This window comes from Podarcis gaigeae (assembly GCF_964106915.1).
Source record: "Podarcis gaigeae genome assembly, chromosome: 16".
In the NCBI taxonomy this organism is placed as follows: domain Eukaryota; kingdom Metazoa; phylum Chordata; class Lepidosauria; order Squamata; family Lacertidae; genus Podarcis; species Podarcis gaigeae.
The window spans coordinates 23,733,481-23,749,895 of record NC_139693.1 but is presented as its reverse complement, the minus strand read 5'-3'; the positions used below and the strand labels follow the sequence as shown (position 1 = coordinate 23,749,895).

The window sequence follows — 16,415 nt, the reverse complement described above, 5'->3', positions numbered from 1 at the left end:
GAGAACAAATTGTCCTGAAGCACAGGAGCTCTGTCTTCATTATTTCCTTGCCCCGTTTTGTCCTGAGATTGTTTCTGATTTCTTACAGATAGAAGCTCTGGAAAGTGGCCCTCAAGTGACAAACAAAAGCTGTGTTGTTGTTTTACAGCTTCTGGAGTCTCCGACGATCCTTAGATGTTGGATCACTCCAAGTTTGCCACTGTTAATGGTTTTTCTTTTTAACATTGTTAACTGCCTTGAATGACCTTTTGTGCAATAGGCAGGAATTTTTATTTTTTTCAATATTTCCCCTTGGGATTAAAACGAGGATATAGAGATGACTTTTTAAAAGTTTAATTGTGTTTTTTTTATAAAATGATTGCTTTCCTCCCCAATGTTTTTCGCTGTTTCTATTTTCGTTGTAAGCTGCCTTGAATCCCTGTGACGGGAAAAGGCGGGATATAAATAAACAGAATAGAATAGAAATGATAAATAGATACCCAATGATAAATGGATGTCCAGTTTAGCATTGTCTACACCAACAGCCAGGGAGTTCAGGCAGGGGTCTCTCTCACAGGCCTACCTGGAAATGCCATTGGAGGTCGGCATTTTCTATAGGCATAGCAGATGCTCTTCCACTAAGCTACAGATTCTAGTCCATGTGGTTTAAAAAGAACCCAGAGCCGAGTTAAACAGCTACCCAATATTGAATCGGACCATGGGTCCGTCCAGTTCAGTATTGTTTGCACTGACTGCCAGCGGCTCTCTCCTGGGTTTTGCACAGGGAGGTCTCTCTCCCAGCCCAGGCTGCAGATGCTGGGGACTGAAGCTGGCACATGACCGGGGACTTCCTTCTGCATGCAGAGCAGGGGCTCTGCCGCTGAACTACAGCCTCTGCACCACATGACCTGCTGCTGGCCCCTTGCCACCTTGGCTCACCTGGAGGTTGTTCAGGGGGTCCATCTTCATGACCGAGCCGACTGTGTTGAGGGGAAGGGAGATCTCCACGCTCTGGTTGGGAGCAAGGGGGGCGTGGACCTGGAGGGGTGCGGCGGGGGCCAGGCCGAAGCTGAAAGGGAACAGCCAGTTAGAAGGGGAGGGCCCCCAGTGTGGCAAGACGACCTGGAAGAATTTTACCTTTATGATTTCTATATAATCATATATCCATTTATAACCATATATCCTAATGAGGATTTTTATATATCCATGTATCCTAATGATGTTCAAATCACTAAGGCTTCAGAACAGTTTCAGGTTAAGTACGGACCTCCGGAACGAATTAAGTACTTAACCCGAGGTACCACTGTATGCAAGAAACAATACAGATCCAGTTCAATATCCTACTGCCTCTAGCACAGTGCATTACAAAAGGCAAAAATAATAAATAAATTCCCCCTTAAGTCAGCGTTTCCCAAACTTGGGTCTCCACCTGGGTTTTTTTGGACTACAATTCCCATCATTCCTGACCACTGGGTCCTGGTAGCTAGGGATGATGGGAGTTGTAGTCCCAAAAAAATAGCTGGAATTGCTGCCTTAAGTAGTCTGCCAAGAACTTCAGCAATTTTCAAATGTTCCGTCAGGGACTGCTATCCCTGGCCATGCTATTGGTGGGTGCAGTTCAATCTGTGGCCCTGCCCAGTTTTGGCCCCGCCCACCACTGCCATGTGGCCCCCGGAAGGTGGTATATGAGGGTATGCGGCTCTCGGGCTGGAAAGAATATTCCCCACCCTGTCCTAGCTGGTTAAGCCTCTTCAGTCAACTTCTTAGAGGGCGAGGTTGGTTCATCAAACCAGCCATTCAGTGACACAAGGATCATCACAAGAGGCTCCCTTGCTATAGCGCCCCCTCTGCATGGGATGACTCCTTGTGGGGGTGGGGGGAGGCCACACTGAAATGCAGCACAGGAAGGGAAGAGTCGGCGGCTTTTACCTGTTCCGGTTGAACTGGATGGCGAAGTCAGACATGACTTGCAGGGCCTTGTTGGAGAGCACGAGGTCCATGGAGATGGAGCCCACTTGCCGGCTGAAGGTACCCGAAATCTCCAAACCCTTGGCCTTCACAGCCGGGAGCCAGACCTGAAATGGTCCAAGGCGACATTAGTTTATGCACTGGGGGTAGATTCCTTCATTGCACATACAGCAGGGCCATCGTTTGCAATGAAACCACCATCACAAGCTTGGAAAATCTGGAACTCTACTTGACAATCAAAGGACAGGTCAAGGTAAAAGGACCCCTGACCATTAGGTCCAGTCGTGGCCGACTCTGGGGTTGTGGCGCTCATCTCGCTTTATTGGCCGAGGGAGCCAGCATACAGCTTCCGGGTCATGTGGCCAGCATGACTAAGCCGCTTCTGGCAAACCAGAGCAGCGCACGGAAACGCCGTTCACCTTCCCGCCAGAGTGGTACCTGTTTATTTACTTGCACTCTGATGTGCTTTCGAACTGCTAGGTTGGCAGCAGCTAGAACAGAGCAACGGGAGCTCACTCCGTTGTGGGGATTCGAACCACCGACCTTCTGATCGACAAGTCCTAGGCTCTGTGGTTTAACCCACAGCGCCACCCGCGTCCCAGTCAAGGAATACTTAATATTATTTATCTATGAAAATACAACTTTTATTCCCACTTTTTTCCTTTCATTACCTCTGTTATTTAACCCGTATGTGACTTTACAGGGGTTTTTTTTCTTCTTTATGTTTTCATCTGTTGTTATAATCGCTCTCTTTTATGTACAGTTGTACCTTGGAAGCAGAACGCCTTGGCACTTGAACGTTTTGGTTCCCAAACACCACAAACCTAGAAGTGAGTGTTCCGGTTTGTGAATGTTCTTTGGAACCCGAACGTCTGGCACGGCTTCCGATTGGCTGCAGGAGCTTCCTGAAGCCAATCAGAAATCGCGCCTTGGTTTCCAAATGTTTTGGAAGTTGAAAAGATTACCGGAACGGATTCCATTCGACTTCTGAGGTACGACTGTATGTTATAAAATGAAAAACAAAAAAATCCTAACAAGAACCTGCCCCCCTACCCAAATGTTGGAGTTCGATCCGGACTAAGTCAATTGTACTTTGAAATCCTGTGAATTTCAACTGGAACGATGTCAAGACCAAGGGCAGCGTTCAGTTTTACACAGAAAAGACCCGCTGAAACTAATGAACACGATGTGTGGGATCCATTAATTGCAATGGGTCTACTGTGAGTAAAATTAAGTTGCACAAGTACTCTTAATTTCCCCCACCAATTCCAATGGGATACCCAAGTTCAGCAAACCTAGCCTGGGCCCAATCCATTCTTTTTATAGCTTACACTTCTATAGGATGGGTCCTCAACATTGAGGAGCTTGCAATTTATAATTTGACATGAGGACTATTAACACAACCCCACTGATTGCTCGGAGTATGGCTGACATTGGGTAGCACCTCATCCCTCTCAACTGTAAGTCTACTTAGCAGTGCTTAGCAGTTTTTGACGCAATAAATAATAACAGTAATCTGTGGATTTTGCTGCTGCTGGGGGAACTAGTGGCTGCAGAAGTTACATAACCCCACACTAGCCTAGGGATGGGGAATATGTAGTCCTCCAATTCCCATCAGCTGCAACCACCATGGTCAATAATCAGGGATGATGACCAAATGGTAGGGCCGGCCCCAACAGGGTATGAGAGAACCTGATACTCACTGGGAGCTGCAGGAGAGCATCAGGCCAGGTCAGGGATGATGGGGGATATCTGTGGCCTCCAGAAGCTGTTGGACTACAGTTCCCATTATTCTTCACCATGGGTCATGCTGCTTGGGGGAGCTGATGGGAGCTGGAGTCCAACAAGATCTGGAGGGTCACAGACGTTCCCCATTCCTTCTCTAGTCCAATGCATCATGAAGCACCTAGGGAGCTCAGGCCTTCTCATTCCCTGTTGTGGCCGGCCCTATCATTGGGTCTAGCCAAAGCAAAGAAGCTCATTACCCACAGAGAGGTGCTAGGCATCTTGCAAGCAATGGTATCGGGAGCCACTTGGCCCCCGGCACTCCTTGGGGGCCAGTGCTACTCACCGTTTTGGGAGCTACGTAGGACCCGGACAATGTCCCCACGCCGCCGGCCAGGTCGAAGAGGTCTCCCAAGCCCCCGCCCAGGGGCGCTCCCAAGTTGGAGGGCATGACTGCACTGGGCGCTGCGAAACTGGGGCCTCCCATCTGCAGGGAGACAAAGACACCAAGATGTTACAAGTTCACAGAGGCAATTCCAAAGGCAGTGGGGGGAGGGCGAGACATGTGCCTATGGGAGGTGGCTTAAGAGTAGGGAGCGGAGGAGCAAAAGACATTACACAGAGCTGCAGCGGTTGGCACCCCTTTGGGAAGGGCCACTTCGTGACTTACAAGAAGAGGCAAATGCACAAGCTTTTATAGAAATCTGCCTAATATTGCATCAGACCATTGGTCCATCTACCTCCAGCCTTGTCTATATAGACAGGTAGTGGCTCTCCGAGGTTTCAGGCAGGACAAATTCTGAGCCCTACCTGGAGTCAAACCAGGGCTTGAATCTGGGAGCTTGTGCAGGACATGAGCTGCAGACCTTCTCTGCATTTACACATACACACAGAATGAATAAACTCACACACAGGGGGGGGGAGGACTGGGAGGGGGGATTCTCCCAAGAACATGCCTTTAACACACAGAGACACACACACACACACCTGTTGGGTCAGACTAATTTATGTATTTAGATAGATCTGGTTTGTTGCATTTTTAGTGTACTTCACACTTTGAGATGATCAGGTAGAAGGCAATTAAAACTGCTAAGAGTACCATCCACCTCGTCCGTCCTCCCCCCCGCCCCCCCAGCCCCGGTTTCCCAGCAGGAAATAGTGGAGGGAAGGGTGGGGAGGAAGGGGGTGGCTCACTGAAGGGAAAGCTAGTAAGAGGGCTGGACCATACCCCTTCAGCTTCGTCCCCCATCTCCAAGAAGCAGCAGGCAAGTTGGAAGAGAAGAGACAGCCACATGCAGAGAGAGAGAGAGAGAGAGAGAGAGAGAGAGAGAGAGAGAGAGAGAGAGAGAATAGCCAGGATTTGGGGGGGTGGGAGGAGGGAAAGAGACAAAACAAGAAGGGGTGAAAGAGAGGTTAGTCACACAGATGCTATCAGCCACAGCGCTACAAGACAGCTCCCCACAAGAAGAACACAGCACCCCCTCTGCTCTGCCCTGCCCGTTCTAATAATAATAATAATAATAATAATAATAATAATAATAATAATAATTTATTTATTTATACCCCACCCATCTGGCTGGGTTTCCCCTGCCACTCTGGGCAGCTCCCAACAGAGTATTAAAAATACGATAAAATATCAAACATTAAAAATTTCCCTAAACAGGGCTGCCTTCAGATGTCTTCTAAAAGTCAGATAGTTGTTTATTTGCTTGACATCTAAGGGGAGGGCATTCCACAGGGCAGGTGCCACCACCGAGAAGGCCCTCTGCCTGGTTCCCTGTAGCTTCACTTCTCGCAGTGAGGGAACCGCCAGAAGGCCCTCGGAGCTGGACCTCAGTGGCTGAACAATGGGGGCGGAGACGCTTCTTCAGGTATACTGGGAATCGTTCGCACTGAACAGTTTCCTTCTGCCAACTCCCAGCGGAGCTTTGAGTTCGTGTCCCTGCCAGCCTTGCGAAAAGGGGCTCAGCCTCCACTGCCCATGAATGCCTAACCATTTATGTCCTAAAGTGGACGGTGGCCAACCTGATGCCCTCCAGATAAGACGACAGTTCCCATCATCCCTGACCACTGGGATATGTTGCCTGGGGGTGTGATGAGACCCCGGGCAACATCTAGCGGGCACCTTTTGGCCGCCCTGATCCAAAAAAGGTGTGAGAAAGGACAGATTCCTCAGCTGCCTCTCTGTGCAAAATGGGACCAAAGATTAATGGATTGTGTCCAGTTGTTTTAAGCCATATTCAGAGTAGGAAAATGAAAGGACACAGCTAAGCCCACATTCAGACTGCACTTTTTTTTTTATTCTTACTGTTAACTATGACTGTTGTTGTTGCTGCTGCTGAGGCTGCTGCTGCTGTTATCTATTACCTGCCCTCCACCCTAATGTCCCAGAGCGGGTTACTGAATTAAAACACGATTTGAAACGACAGACAATAACAAAAAACGAGGAGGCTCCTGAAACATACACATCGTGCTGAAAAGGCAAGAGCGAAGAGGTTATGTCCTCAGCCCTTCGGTGCCACTTTAAACAGTCATGGCTTCCCCCAAAGAATTCTGGGAGCTGTCGTTTGTTAATGGCGTTGTTAGGAGAGACTCCCCCATTACCCACACAGAGCTACAATTCCCAGTTTCCAGGGAAGGAAGATTGACCACTAAACCGCCCTGGAAACCATGGCTACGGGAGGGGAATAGAAGGGCTTAGTAATAACTCTCAAGGAGAATTCCCAGAATCCTTTGCGGGGAAGCCATGGCTGTTTGGAGTGGTATCCCATAGCTTTAAATGTATGGACTTGGGTCCATTAATTTCAGTGGGTCTACTCAGTATTACTTAAGCTGGACACGGCTATATATCTACACACAGTCTTAAAACACACAGGCAGTGTGAAACATGTGCAGACAGGGAACCAACAGCAACAGAGCATAACGTCAGCGGCCACACTTAACGCTGCTGCTTTCAAGGATTCAAAGTACTCCAATGAAAACGCCGTGCCCTCTTCCGTTGCAAATCCTCGGGAGGGCAGGATTAGGGCTTACCAGACTGTCCAAGCCACCGCCGAGAAGGTCAACGGCGCCCATCTGCACCGATGAGGTGGCAACGGGAGGGCCGCTCACGGGGGGTCCCAGGTCAAGGTTCAGCAAGTCTCCCAGGAGGTCTCCTTGTGTCGGGATGACCGCTGGCTGCTCAGCCTGGGGGGCGCCCGCTGGAGCAACATCCGGGCTCTCAGCGCTTTCGCTCCTGTGTTCATAGTATAGGGTGGGGTGGTGAGGAAGAGACGAAGATGACAATTTAAAAATGGCCTGCTTCCTTCCTTCCAAAAAAAGAGACACAGATCAGGAGTACGCAAACTGTGGCACATGTTCCACCAGCGGTTTGCATGCTTCATTGGGGGGGGGGGCATGTTTCATTGCATGCCTGCATAAAATATTCATATATAATCAGTGAATTTTCTGTCTGCCGTAGTGACTATAATACACTAGGCGAGATGCTGCGTGATGGTTAATTGCATTTTTATCACTTCTTTCGTTTCTCATAATGCATTTTATTGTATCCCGATCCGAATTCAATGGAATAAAAATAAAAATCAGCAACAAAAACCCAAATATGTACCATACAGGATCTCGTCCAGCATATGGCTTAATGATTATTCTGCCTGCTGTAGCAACTGCAGTCTGTGGAGACCATCAGCAATTTCCAAGTGGCCTGGGGTGGGGGGTGGAGGGGAGTTTGGGAACCACTGACTCAAGAGCGTGTCTTAGGATCTCTGGACTCAAAAGAGAAGGTTCGTGAAAAGGTGCTTGTATAAATTTAGATTTGGTAGAAATGTGAGTTAATTACTGTTTTCACTTGTGAAAATGTAACTGTGAAAAATTAATAAAAAATTATTTTAACCCCTCCCCCCCCAAAGAAAAAGTGTGTGTCTATTTCTGCTACCCAGCCACCCTACCCCAGGGCCCCTTGCACCAGCAGATGGGTGGAACCCAATGCAGAAGTTGTGGCTAGCGGAAACCGGCTATGAAAGAGATTGTGAAATCTACTGTGCAGCGAAGTTTCCGGCAATCTGGCACAGTGACGTTTTGCTGGCACAGCACATTTCGCCCGTGGAACACATGGACTGCTGAGTGATTTCAGCTTTGTGCTACATTGGCTGCAACCACAGTAGTCAATGTATTGGTAACCTTGAGGCTAATCACTGCAACATCCTCTATGCAGGGCTGCCCTTGGGCCTGGTTTGGATACTCCAGCTGGTGCAGAATGCGGAGGTCAGACTGCTGCTGATGGGGGCATCTGGCAAGCAACACAAGACATGGCTCTTAAAGCACCTGCATCAGCTGCTCCTCTACTACTCAAGGCATTCATTTGTAAAGTCCTCAATGACTTAGGTCCAGGGTGCCTCAGGGACCACCCGAACCCTTGTATCCCAAGCTTGATCAGTGGGATCATCTGGCCGTTCCTCGAGTTGGCAAGACAACAGCCCTTTCTGTGTTGTTGGCCCGGCCCTGTGGAACTCTCTGCCACTAGAAATCCAGCAGGCACCATCTGTGCCAACACCTGCCAAAAACCCTTCCTATTCTGCAGGGAATGCCGAACACTCCTTTCCCTAACAGTTTGCTGGTTTCTTTTTTTATATGCTTTCTCTTGTATGGCGTTATGCAGAATCATTGCAAACCACTCTAGATTTTTTTTTTTTTAAAAAAAAATGCATGGCGGTATGTAAGCATGTCCATGGCTATAGCCTACACCAAAAAAATGTTGCCTGGGGCTGCAATGGTGCAAAAATGTGATTACAAAGCATGGATCCACATGGATCCTCAGGATTTTTGCATTGGGTCACCCCAAATCCACCATCAGATCACATAGCATGTGTATGGCTACAGCCTGCAACGAGCAAATCACGCACCCACTGTTGCATGGGGCCACAATGGCGCAAAAACGTGCTTACAAAGCACGGATCCACATGGATCCTCAGGATTTTTGCATTGGGTCACCCCAAATTCAACATCAGATCACATGTCTGTGGCCACAGCATGCACCACAAAAATCATGCACCCACTGTTTCGTTCAGAATATTTCTTTTCTTGTTTTCCTCCTCTAAAAACTAGGTGCGTCTTATGGTCAGGTGCGTCTTATGGAGCGAAAAATATGGTGTTTTTATAAATAGAATGAAAAAAAGAGAGCCAAAGACGAAGTGGACTGTAGAGAGGAACAGCCGAACCACCTCTCCCTGCACAACCACCGCTGCCACCAAAGAGTACTCACGATCCTGTCCGTGGAGGGAGGCTCTTATGGACGATGCCTCTGCTCCCCTCCACGAAGGCAGTGGGGGGCTTGTGGTAGACGGAGGCCAGTGTGCCGATGTAGCAGATCAGCTCGTCCAGCAGAGTTGGCTCAATCAGGTCCGTCTCTTCAGAGATGAGTGGCTTCTCTGCCAGAACCACCTCCTTGGCTGCCACAGGATCGGTAGAGAGCAGGCGCCAATAGATGTAGCCACGGTCCCTCAAGTCGGGGTTATCCGAATCCTAAGTGGTGGGAGCCGCGGGGGGGGGGGGAAGGGGAGACAAGGAAAGGAGCATGTGTGTGTGTTTTCACACCAGGGGCTCTCCAAACCTGCCCAGAGGTCAGTTAACACATTGGATATCTTAATAGATGCAGGCCGCTCTGCCTCACTCTTTCTCATCCTTGCAGAGGCCAGATGTCAGAGTGCTGACACTTCTCATTTAAAAAGAAAGCAAAGTTTCTAGTCCTTGTGACTGCCAAAAAAAAAAAAAAAGGCCTGAAAGCATTTAAAGCAATGAACATAAATCCAGGGCAAGTTTAAAACGGTTTAATCATTTGCTTGTGTTTTATCTTGTACAGTCGTACGCTGAATCTCAAACGCTTTGGCTCCCAAACAAATCGGCTCTCGAACGATTGAAACCCGGAAGTGAGTGTTCCAATTTTCGAATGGTTTTTGGAAGCTGAACGTCCAGCACGGCTTCCGATTGGCTGCAGGAGCTTCCTGCAGCCAATCGGAAGCTGCGTTTTGGTTTTGGAAGTCGAACAGAACAGACTTCCAGAATGGATTCCGTTTGACTTCCGAGGTACGGCTGTATTTCACTCTGTGAACCGCCCTTGGTATATAAATGTAATAAATGAATAAGTCTGGATCTTAAGCCTCTCCTCAGGTCACCGCACCCTTCCTTGGGAGTGTTTTCTCCTGGCTTGGAAGTGTCCCTGAACTCCAGTCGTGCCTCTTGCTATCCCTGGATGAAGGGGGGAAAGGAGCGTGCAACTGTTGCGTAGAAACTAGCCTCTAGTGTACAGAGGGTCAAATTTGCATCTGTAGCTCCGCCCACTTTTGATTCTGGCCCCTCCCACCCCTGGCATGTGGTCCTCAGGAGGTTGTCCAGACTGACAAAGCTTCCGCACCCCTGGCTACCTTGCAGAACCTCTGCAAGGACATAGAGGGGGCCTCCAGGTTTACAAAGGCAAAGCGAGGCCGCCTCTTCTTGCCCTACCTGTGTAGCCAGGCTGAGGACCTGCTGGACCAGCTCCTGGGTCTCGGTGGGCTTCTTCAGGAAAAGCTTCACAATGGCCGTCAGCAGCTGCAGCTGCACCTGCAGTGGACGAAAGAAAAAAAGGTGGACTGAACCTGGGATCTTCTGCATGCAACAGCTGGCGTTCTACTGCTACCATCCTGGAAGAAATTGGCACAAGCAGTCTGAACGTGAGGCTGCAGGAGGGAAAGGGGGCATCTAGGAGGAAGATGGCTGCTGAATGCTTGAAGCAGGGTTTTGAGCTCTAAGGCAAGTTTCTGCTCTATAACCAACCCTTAGCATTTGTTTTTATCCCCTCTTCCATTTTATTTCTTAACTCCTTTTAGTGCTTCGTTTTGTTGTTTTCATTTATTGTTTTATCTCATTGTTTTATTGTTCTAACTCCCCTAAACTGGGAGGCTGCATGAAGCTGGGCTGGGCTGAGCACTTTGCTTTGTTGTTGTTGTTTAGTCATTTCGTTGTGTCCGACTCTTCGTGACCTCATGGACCAGAGCACGCCAGGCACTCCTGTCTTCCACTGCCTCCCGCAGTTTGGTCAGACTCATGCTGGTAGCTTCAAGAACACTGTCCAGCCATCTCATCCTCTGTTGTCCCCTTCTCCTTGTGCCCTCCATCTTTCCCAACATCAGGGTCTTTTCCAGGGAGTCTTCCCTTCTCATAAGGTGGCCAAAGTATTAGAGCCTCAGCTTCAGGATCTGTCCTTCCAGTGAGGCACTCAGGGCTGATTTCCTTCAGAATGGATAGGTTTGATCTTCTTATAGTCCATGGGACTCTCAAGAGTCTCCTCCAGCACCATAATTCTAAAGCATCCATTCTTTGGTGATCAAAGTGCCAAATGCAAGGCTGAGCCGCAGTTTACAAGATACTAGTTATAAATTAAGGAAGAGAAACATCTTGATCATCAGAACTGTTGACGGGCATCTACAGGAGGTGCCAATGAAGTTGACGTGCAACCTGAGAGGTGCATCGTCCAAGACACAACCTCTAGGGTTCCTGGAGGGGTGCAAGATCTTCACGGGTTGGCTGCTTGGGGGAGGCAAGGCACCGTAGGGGGAAATCTGGAGGGAATCGTTGCAGCCTTTGCTGCCTAATCCTCAGCCACCCCACCTGGAAGACTCTGCCCCGTCTCACCTGGGTGCTTTCGTCGTGGAAGCCTTCGAGGAAGCTCTCCAGAAGTTCGTCCGCGTTGTCTATGCGCTCTGCGTATTCGCCCACGATCCAGATCATGGCTGCCCGAGCCTCAGGTTCGTCGAGGGAGTCCAGGTTCTCGCACAGGGTGGCGATCACGCTCTCGTACCTGCGTGTCGGGGGGGACAGGAGGGGTAGGAGGAGCTAAGAGACAGCGGAGAACCAAGTGCAGCGCAGCGGTTAGAGAAGCATCAGATTACGACCCGGGAGAGGACCAGGGTTCAAATCCCACCATTTGGCCGACTGCCCCTGCTCAGCCTGACCTACCTTACAGGGCTGTTCTGGGGGATTAAATAAGGAGAGAGAGAGAGAGAAAGAACTATGTAAGGGCCCTTGGTGGAAAAGTAGGATAGGAATGCCTCTGAACAACAGGATAGATCCTTTCAAAGGCCAAGAACTAGCTCTGCATGTGCTGGGCATCCTGTGTCATCAAGAGCCAGTTCTGATGCAAAACATATAAATAAAAGAAAAATCGAAGGCTCTATATTTCTGGATAGGTTTCATTGTATCATTATCATTGCTCATGTATCACGGCCTAGGACCCTCATACCTACGGGACCGCCTCTCCTGGTATGCCCCACAGAGAGCCTCAAGGTCCATAAATAACAACACCCTAGTGGTCCCGGGACCTAAGGAAGTTAGATTAGCTTCAACCAGAGCCAGGGCTTTTTCATCAACACTGGCTCCGGCCTGGTGGAACGCTCTGCCTCATGAGCCCAGGGCCCTGCAGGATCTGATTTCTTTCCGCAGGGCCTGTAAGACAGTTGTTCCGCCTGGCCTTTGGCTTGGAGCCAATTTGATTCCCTCCCCCTCTTTCGTTTTCCTTTCTCTTCCTGTGATGAGGCTGCATTTTAACGTTTCAATATTTTAATGTTGTATTTTAATCTTGTTTTTAAGTTGCATTCATTCAACTTGTTTTTATTATTGCTTGTTAGCCGCCCTGAGCCTGGTCTTGGCTGGGGAGGCCGGGGTATAAATAAAAATTATTATTATTATTATTATTATTATTATTATTATTATTATTACTGCCTTCTCACAGAATCATGGAAGGGACACCCAAGGGTCATCTAGTCCAACCCCCCGCACTGCGGGAATTTTTTGCCCAACGTGAGGCTCGAACCTGCGACCTTGAGATTAAGAGTCTCGCGCTCTACCGACTTGAGCTATCCCAAACCACCAGTCTTAAGAACAGCAACGAATAAGTGTAATAAATAATAAAATGTTCCCATGTGTTATCAAGATGGCAACTTTTGGAGGAGGGCTTCTTACTTGTTGGGGTACTTGCGGAAGATGTCCTTGATGACGACAATGGCTTCCTGGACCACATAGTTGACCTTGGTCTGGATGAGGTCAAGCAAGGTGCTTACACAACGCTCTGCCGATTGCTGGGCAGGAAGAAAGAGAAAGGGGGTTGGGGCTGCGTGGAGAGGAACTGGGGTTTAGCCAAGAGGCTTAGGAGAAACTACGGATGCTTGCTTTTAAACAGGGAAGTTAAAGGACACCTAGGTTATCTCCCAGAAAGGGTGGGTTGTCAGCAGCAGGAAAGCCAGGAATTTCCTGGCTGTAACAAAACAAGAGTCACATGCAGCCTTCTGCACACTAGAGAAGACCAATTGGGAAGGGGGAGGCAGGATCCCCATGCTATGAGGGATGCCTCCAACGCTGTTACAGTCATACCTCGGGGTACAGACACTTCAGGTTGCGTTTTTTCAGGTTACGGATGCGCCGAAACCCGGAAGTACCGGAATGGGTTACTTCTGGGTTTCGGCCGCCGTGCATGCGCAGAAGCACCGAATCGCAACCTGCGTGTGCGCAGATGCGGCACTGCGGGTTGCGAACGTGCCTCCCGCACGGATCACGTTGGCAACCCGAGCATCCACTGTATTTTTAAAAACCTGGCTCCCTGCGCAAAGACATGTTGATCTCCAGCATTATGGACACCGCTTGCCTTGAAAAACGAATGTCAACGTTGGAAGGCTCTGTAAAGGTCAAACCCCCTTTTCCAAAGAGCCAAGATCGACCGGATGTCAGAAAAACGTGCTGGATCAGGCCAGTGATTCCAGCATCCTGTTTTCATAGGGGCCTATCAGGTGCCTCAAAGGGAAGTCTGTAAGCACGATTCGAGTGCAAGAACACTCTCTGCTCCTCTCCCTAATGTCTTCAGCCCCCACCCTCCCCAAAAAGAGAAAGGGGGGGGGGGTTCACAACACAGAATGCAAAATTCATTTGTGCTCTCCTACTTGCAGCCTCTAAAAGCTTGGAAAGCCAAGTATGTTTGAAGTGAAGCCTTTTGCAGAATCAGGCCACTCTCCCGGATAGATGCCAGCCTCCCCCAAACTGGTGCCCGCCAAATGTTCTGGATCACGCCTTGGCTCACCTCAACCTTAATGGCACACCGGCCAATCGCCCGGACGGCTTTCCGCACGAAGTCCACATCAACTTCCGTTGCATACTCCTTTAACTCGGCAAGCACCTATAAAATTAATAATAATAATAAATAATAAATAATAAATAATAATAATAATAATAATAATAATAATAATAATAATAATAATAATAATTTATTATTTATAGCCCGCCTATCTGACTAGGTCTCCCCAGCCACTCTGGGCGGCTTCCAACCAAATATCAAAAACAATACAGCGTCAGACATTAAAAACTTCCCTAAACAAGGCTGCCTTCAGATGTCTTTTAAAGATAGGATAGCTGCTTATTTCCTTGACATCTGGTGGGAGGGCGTTCCACAGGGCAGGCGCCACTATTGAGAAGGCCCTCTGCCTGGTTCCCTGTAACTTGGCTTCTTGCAGGGAGGGAACTGCCAGAAGGACCTCGGAGCTGGACCTCAGTGTCCGGGCCGAATGATGGCGGTGGAGACGCTCCTTCAGGTATACAGGACTGAGGCCGTTTTATCAGAAGACATGGGGCAAAGAAAAAAAAAGGAAAAAGCAAGCCCAGGGCAGAGCATGCTCAGTAACTTTGAAATGCTGAGTGGCAGCTAGAAAATGCACACGCTGAAAAATTGGGGCAGGAAGGAGAGAAGAGTGGAATGTGTTCTTTAGAGGCAATAGCTGGCTTCAGCCTTCCCAAACAGTGGGTGCCTTCCAGATCTGCGGGATTGCAATTCCTTTCAGTCTTCATCCTTGCAGGGCAGTGGAGACTCCAAAGCAAATTCAGGGGATGGGGAGGAAGAGAGAAAAGAGGAGGATTTACCTGTGCAATGTTGGCCTGCGAGGCCAGGCGGATCATGATATCCAGCTTCTCCAGTTTGACATAGATCGGATCGTTGTACTTCACAAAGAAGACTTTCATCTCGTGCTTGAGGATTTCAGGTCTGGGAGAAGAGGAAAAGATGCGATCAAGAGATCCGGAGAAGAAACATACCCAGCTGTGCAACTTATAGATTGCAAAAGAATCTTTAAGTAAAAAAATTAAATCGGATGTTTTCATTTAGTAATAGCATAGAATGGTAGAGTTGGAAGGGACCGCAGCGGTCATCTAGTCCAACCCCCTGTACTGCAGGAATCTTTTGTCCAACGTGGGGCTCAAACCCACAACCTTGAGATTAAGAATCTCGTGCTCTACCGACTGAGCTATTAGGCAACACTGCTCTCGGAAGTGTCACTTTAGGATGAATCGTGTGCCTTGTTAGCACCGGTACAGTAATTATACTGTAAATCAAAAGTGAAACTGTAAAAGCAGGTGCCATGTTGCAGGTTGGGAGTCAGAGGTGGGTCTCAGTTCTGGACCGTTGAAAGATCTACCTTCTATACAAACATATTTACATGCCCATAGGTCTTATATATGATCTTGGCAGCTCGCATAGCAATTGCAACTCAATGGAAAACAGCCCCCAAATTTTACACCGGGAGCTTGGTACCACTCACTCTGAAATATACTGTATTTTTCGTCCTATAGGGCGCACCGGCCCATAGGACGCACCTCGTGTTTTTGGGGGGGAGAATGAATAAAAAAAATATATTTCCCCCCCAGCCGCGGCTGCCGCTCCAAGCCTTACACACGCCTGCCCGAAGCACGGGGCACCCTCCAGAGGGCTCCGCGTGCTTCGGGCGGCAGGCTGCCGCCTCAAGCCTCGCGTGCCCGGCAGGACATCCCACCGGGTGCGCGAGGCTTGCAGACACTCGCCCGAAGCACAGGGAGCTCTCCGGAGGGCTCCCTGTGCTTCGGGCAACAGGCTGCCTCCCAAGCCTCGCACGCTCGGCAGGACCTCCCACTGGGTGCGCAAGGCTTGCGGACACTCGCCGGGGCTGCAGGCTGCTGCCCGCAAGCCTTGTGAGCCCGCGGGAACTCCCGCCAGGCTTGCAAGGCTTGCAGATAGCTTCCTGAAGCCTGGACAGCGAGAGGGGTCGGTGCGCACCGATGCCTCTCGCTCTCCAGGCTTCAGCGAAAGCCTGCATTCGCCCCATAGGACGCACACACATTTCCCCTTCATTTTTGGAGGGGGAAAAGTGCGTCCTATGGGGCGAAAAATACGGTAGCTATAATGGAAAAAACTATGCATAATTTGATATTTCGACAAGGTCTAGAACCTCCAGACACTTTTCATTTGATCTGGCATTCCTTTAATTATGTTTTGTAATGGAACCATCATTTTCAAGTCAGCCCTCGCCACAAGCCTGGCAAATCTCAAACTATACTTGACATTTTTACATCCTTAAGATATCAATGACTTCCCTTCTTCTCTTTCCATGGTTCATTTTACATATCATAAATCCCTGCATATTTTACAGAACTATACCATTCAGTATTCCATTATTACATCCAACCTAACTTATTTACACTGTTGAATTTAATACTGCCAGCGTTTTCAGCTGTACACAGTTGTTTCCCGCATATTCAATAAAAGTCTTCCAATTTTCTCTAAACGTATGTTCTTCTTGTTCTCTTATTCAATATGTTAAGTCTGTGCATATTCTGTCAACTTAAGTTGCCATTCGTCTTTGGTTGGGACCTCGCTCGTTTTCCATTTTTGGGCTAACAAAACACGGGTCGCAAGTAGTGGC

General features: G+C 48.9%; 1 protein-coding gene across 4 annotated transcripts in view; it reads right to left on the bottom strand.

Annotated features, from left to right (window-relative positions):
* AP1B1 (adaptor related protein complex 1 subunit beta 1) overlaps nt 1-16,415 on the bottom strand; it is a 57,816-nt gene that overhangs the window by 6,417 nt on the left and 34,984 nt on the right. For 2 of the 4 annotated variants that reach the window (XM_083717085.1, XM_083717086.1), the window contains exons 8-18: nt 14,605-14,725; nt 13,772-13,867; nt 12,664-12,779; nt 11,338-11,503; nt 10,168-10,266; nt 8,930-9,189; nt 6,706-6,907; nt 4,901-4,921; nt 4,019-4,159; nt 1,909-2,054; nt 919-1,048 (exon numbers count right to left, since the gene is read on the bottom strand). In XM_083717085.1, coding sequence (XP_083573211.1) covers nt 919-1,048; nt 1,909-2,054; nt 4,019-4,159; nt 4,901-4,921; nt 6,706-6,907; nt 8,930-9,189; nt 10,168-10,266; nt 11,338-11,503; nt 12,664-12,779; nt 13,772-13,867; nt 14,605-14,725 — 1,498 coding nt within the window. The remainder of the gene's footprint in view (nt 1-918; nt 1,049-1,908; nt 2,055-4,018; nt 4,160-4,900; nt 4,922-6,705; nt 6,908-8,929; nt 9,190-10,167; nt 10,267-11,337; nt 11,504-12,663; nt 12,780-13,771; nt 13,868-14,604; nt 14,726-16,415) is intronic. The other 2 variants (XR_014559004.1, XM_083717087.1) reach the window with 1 other exon arrangement.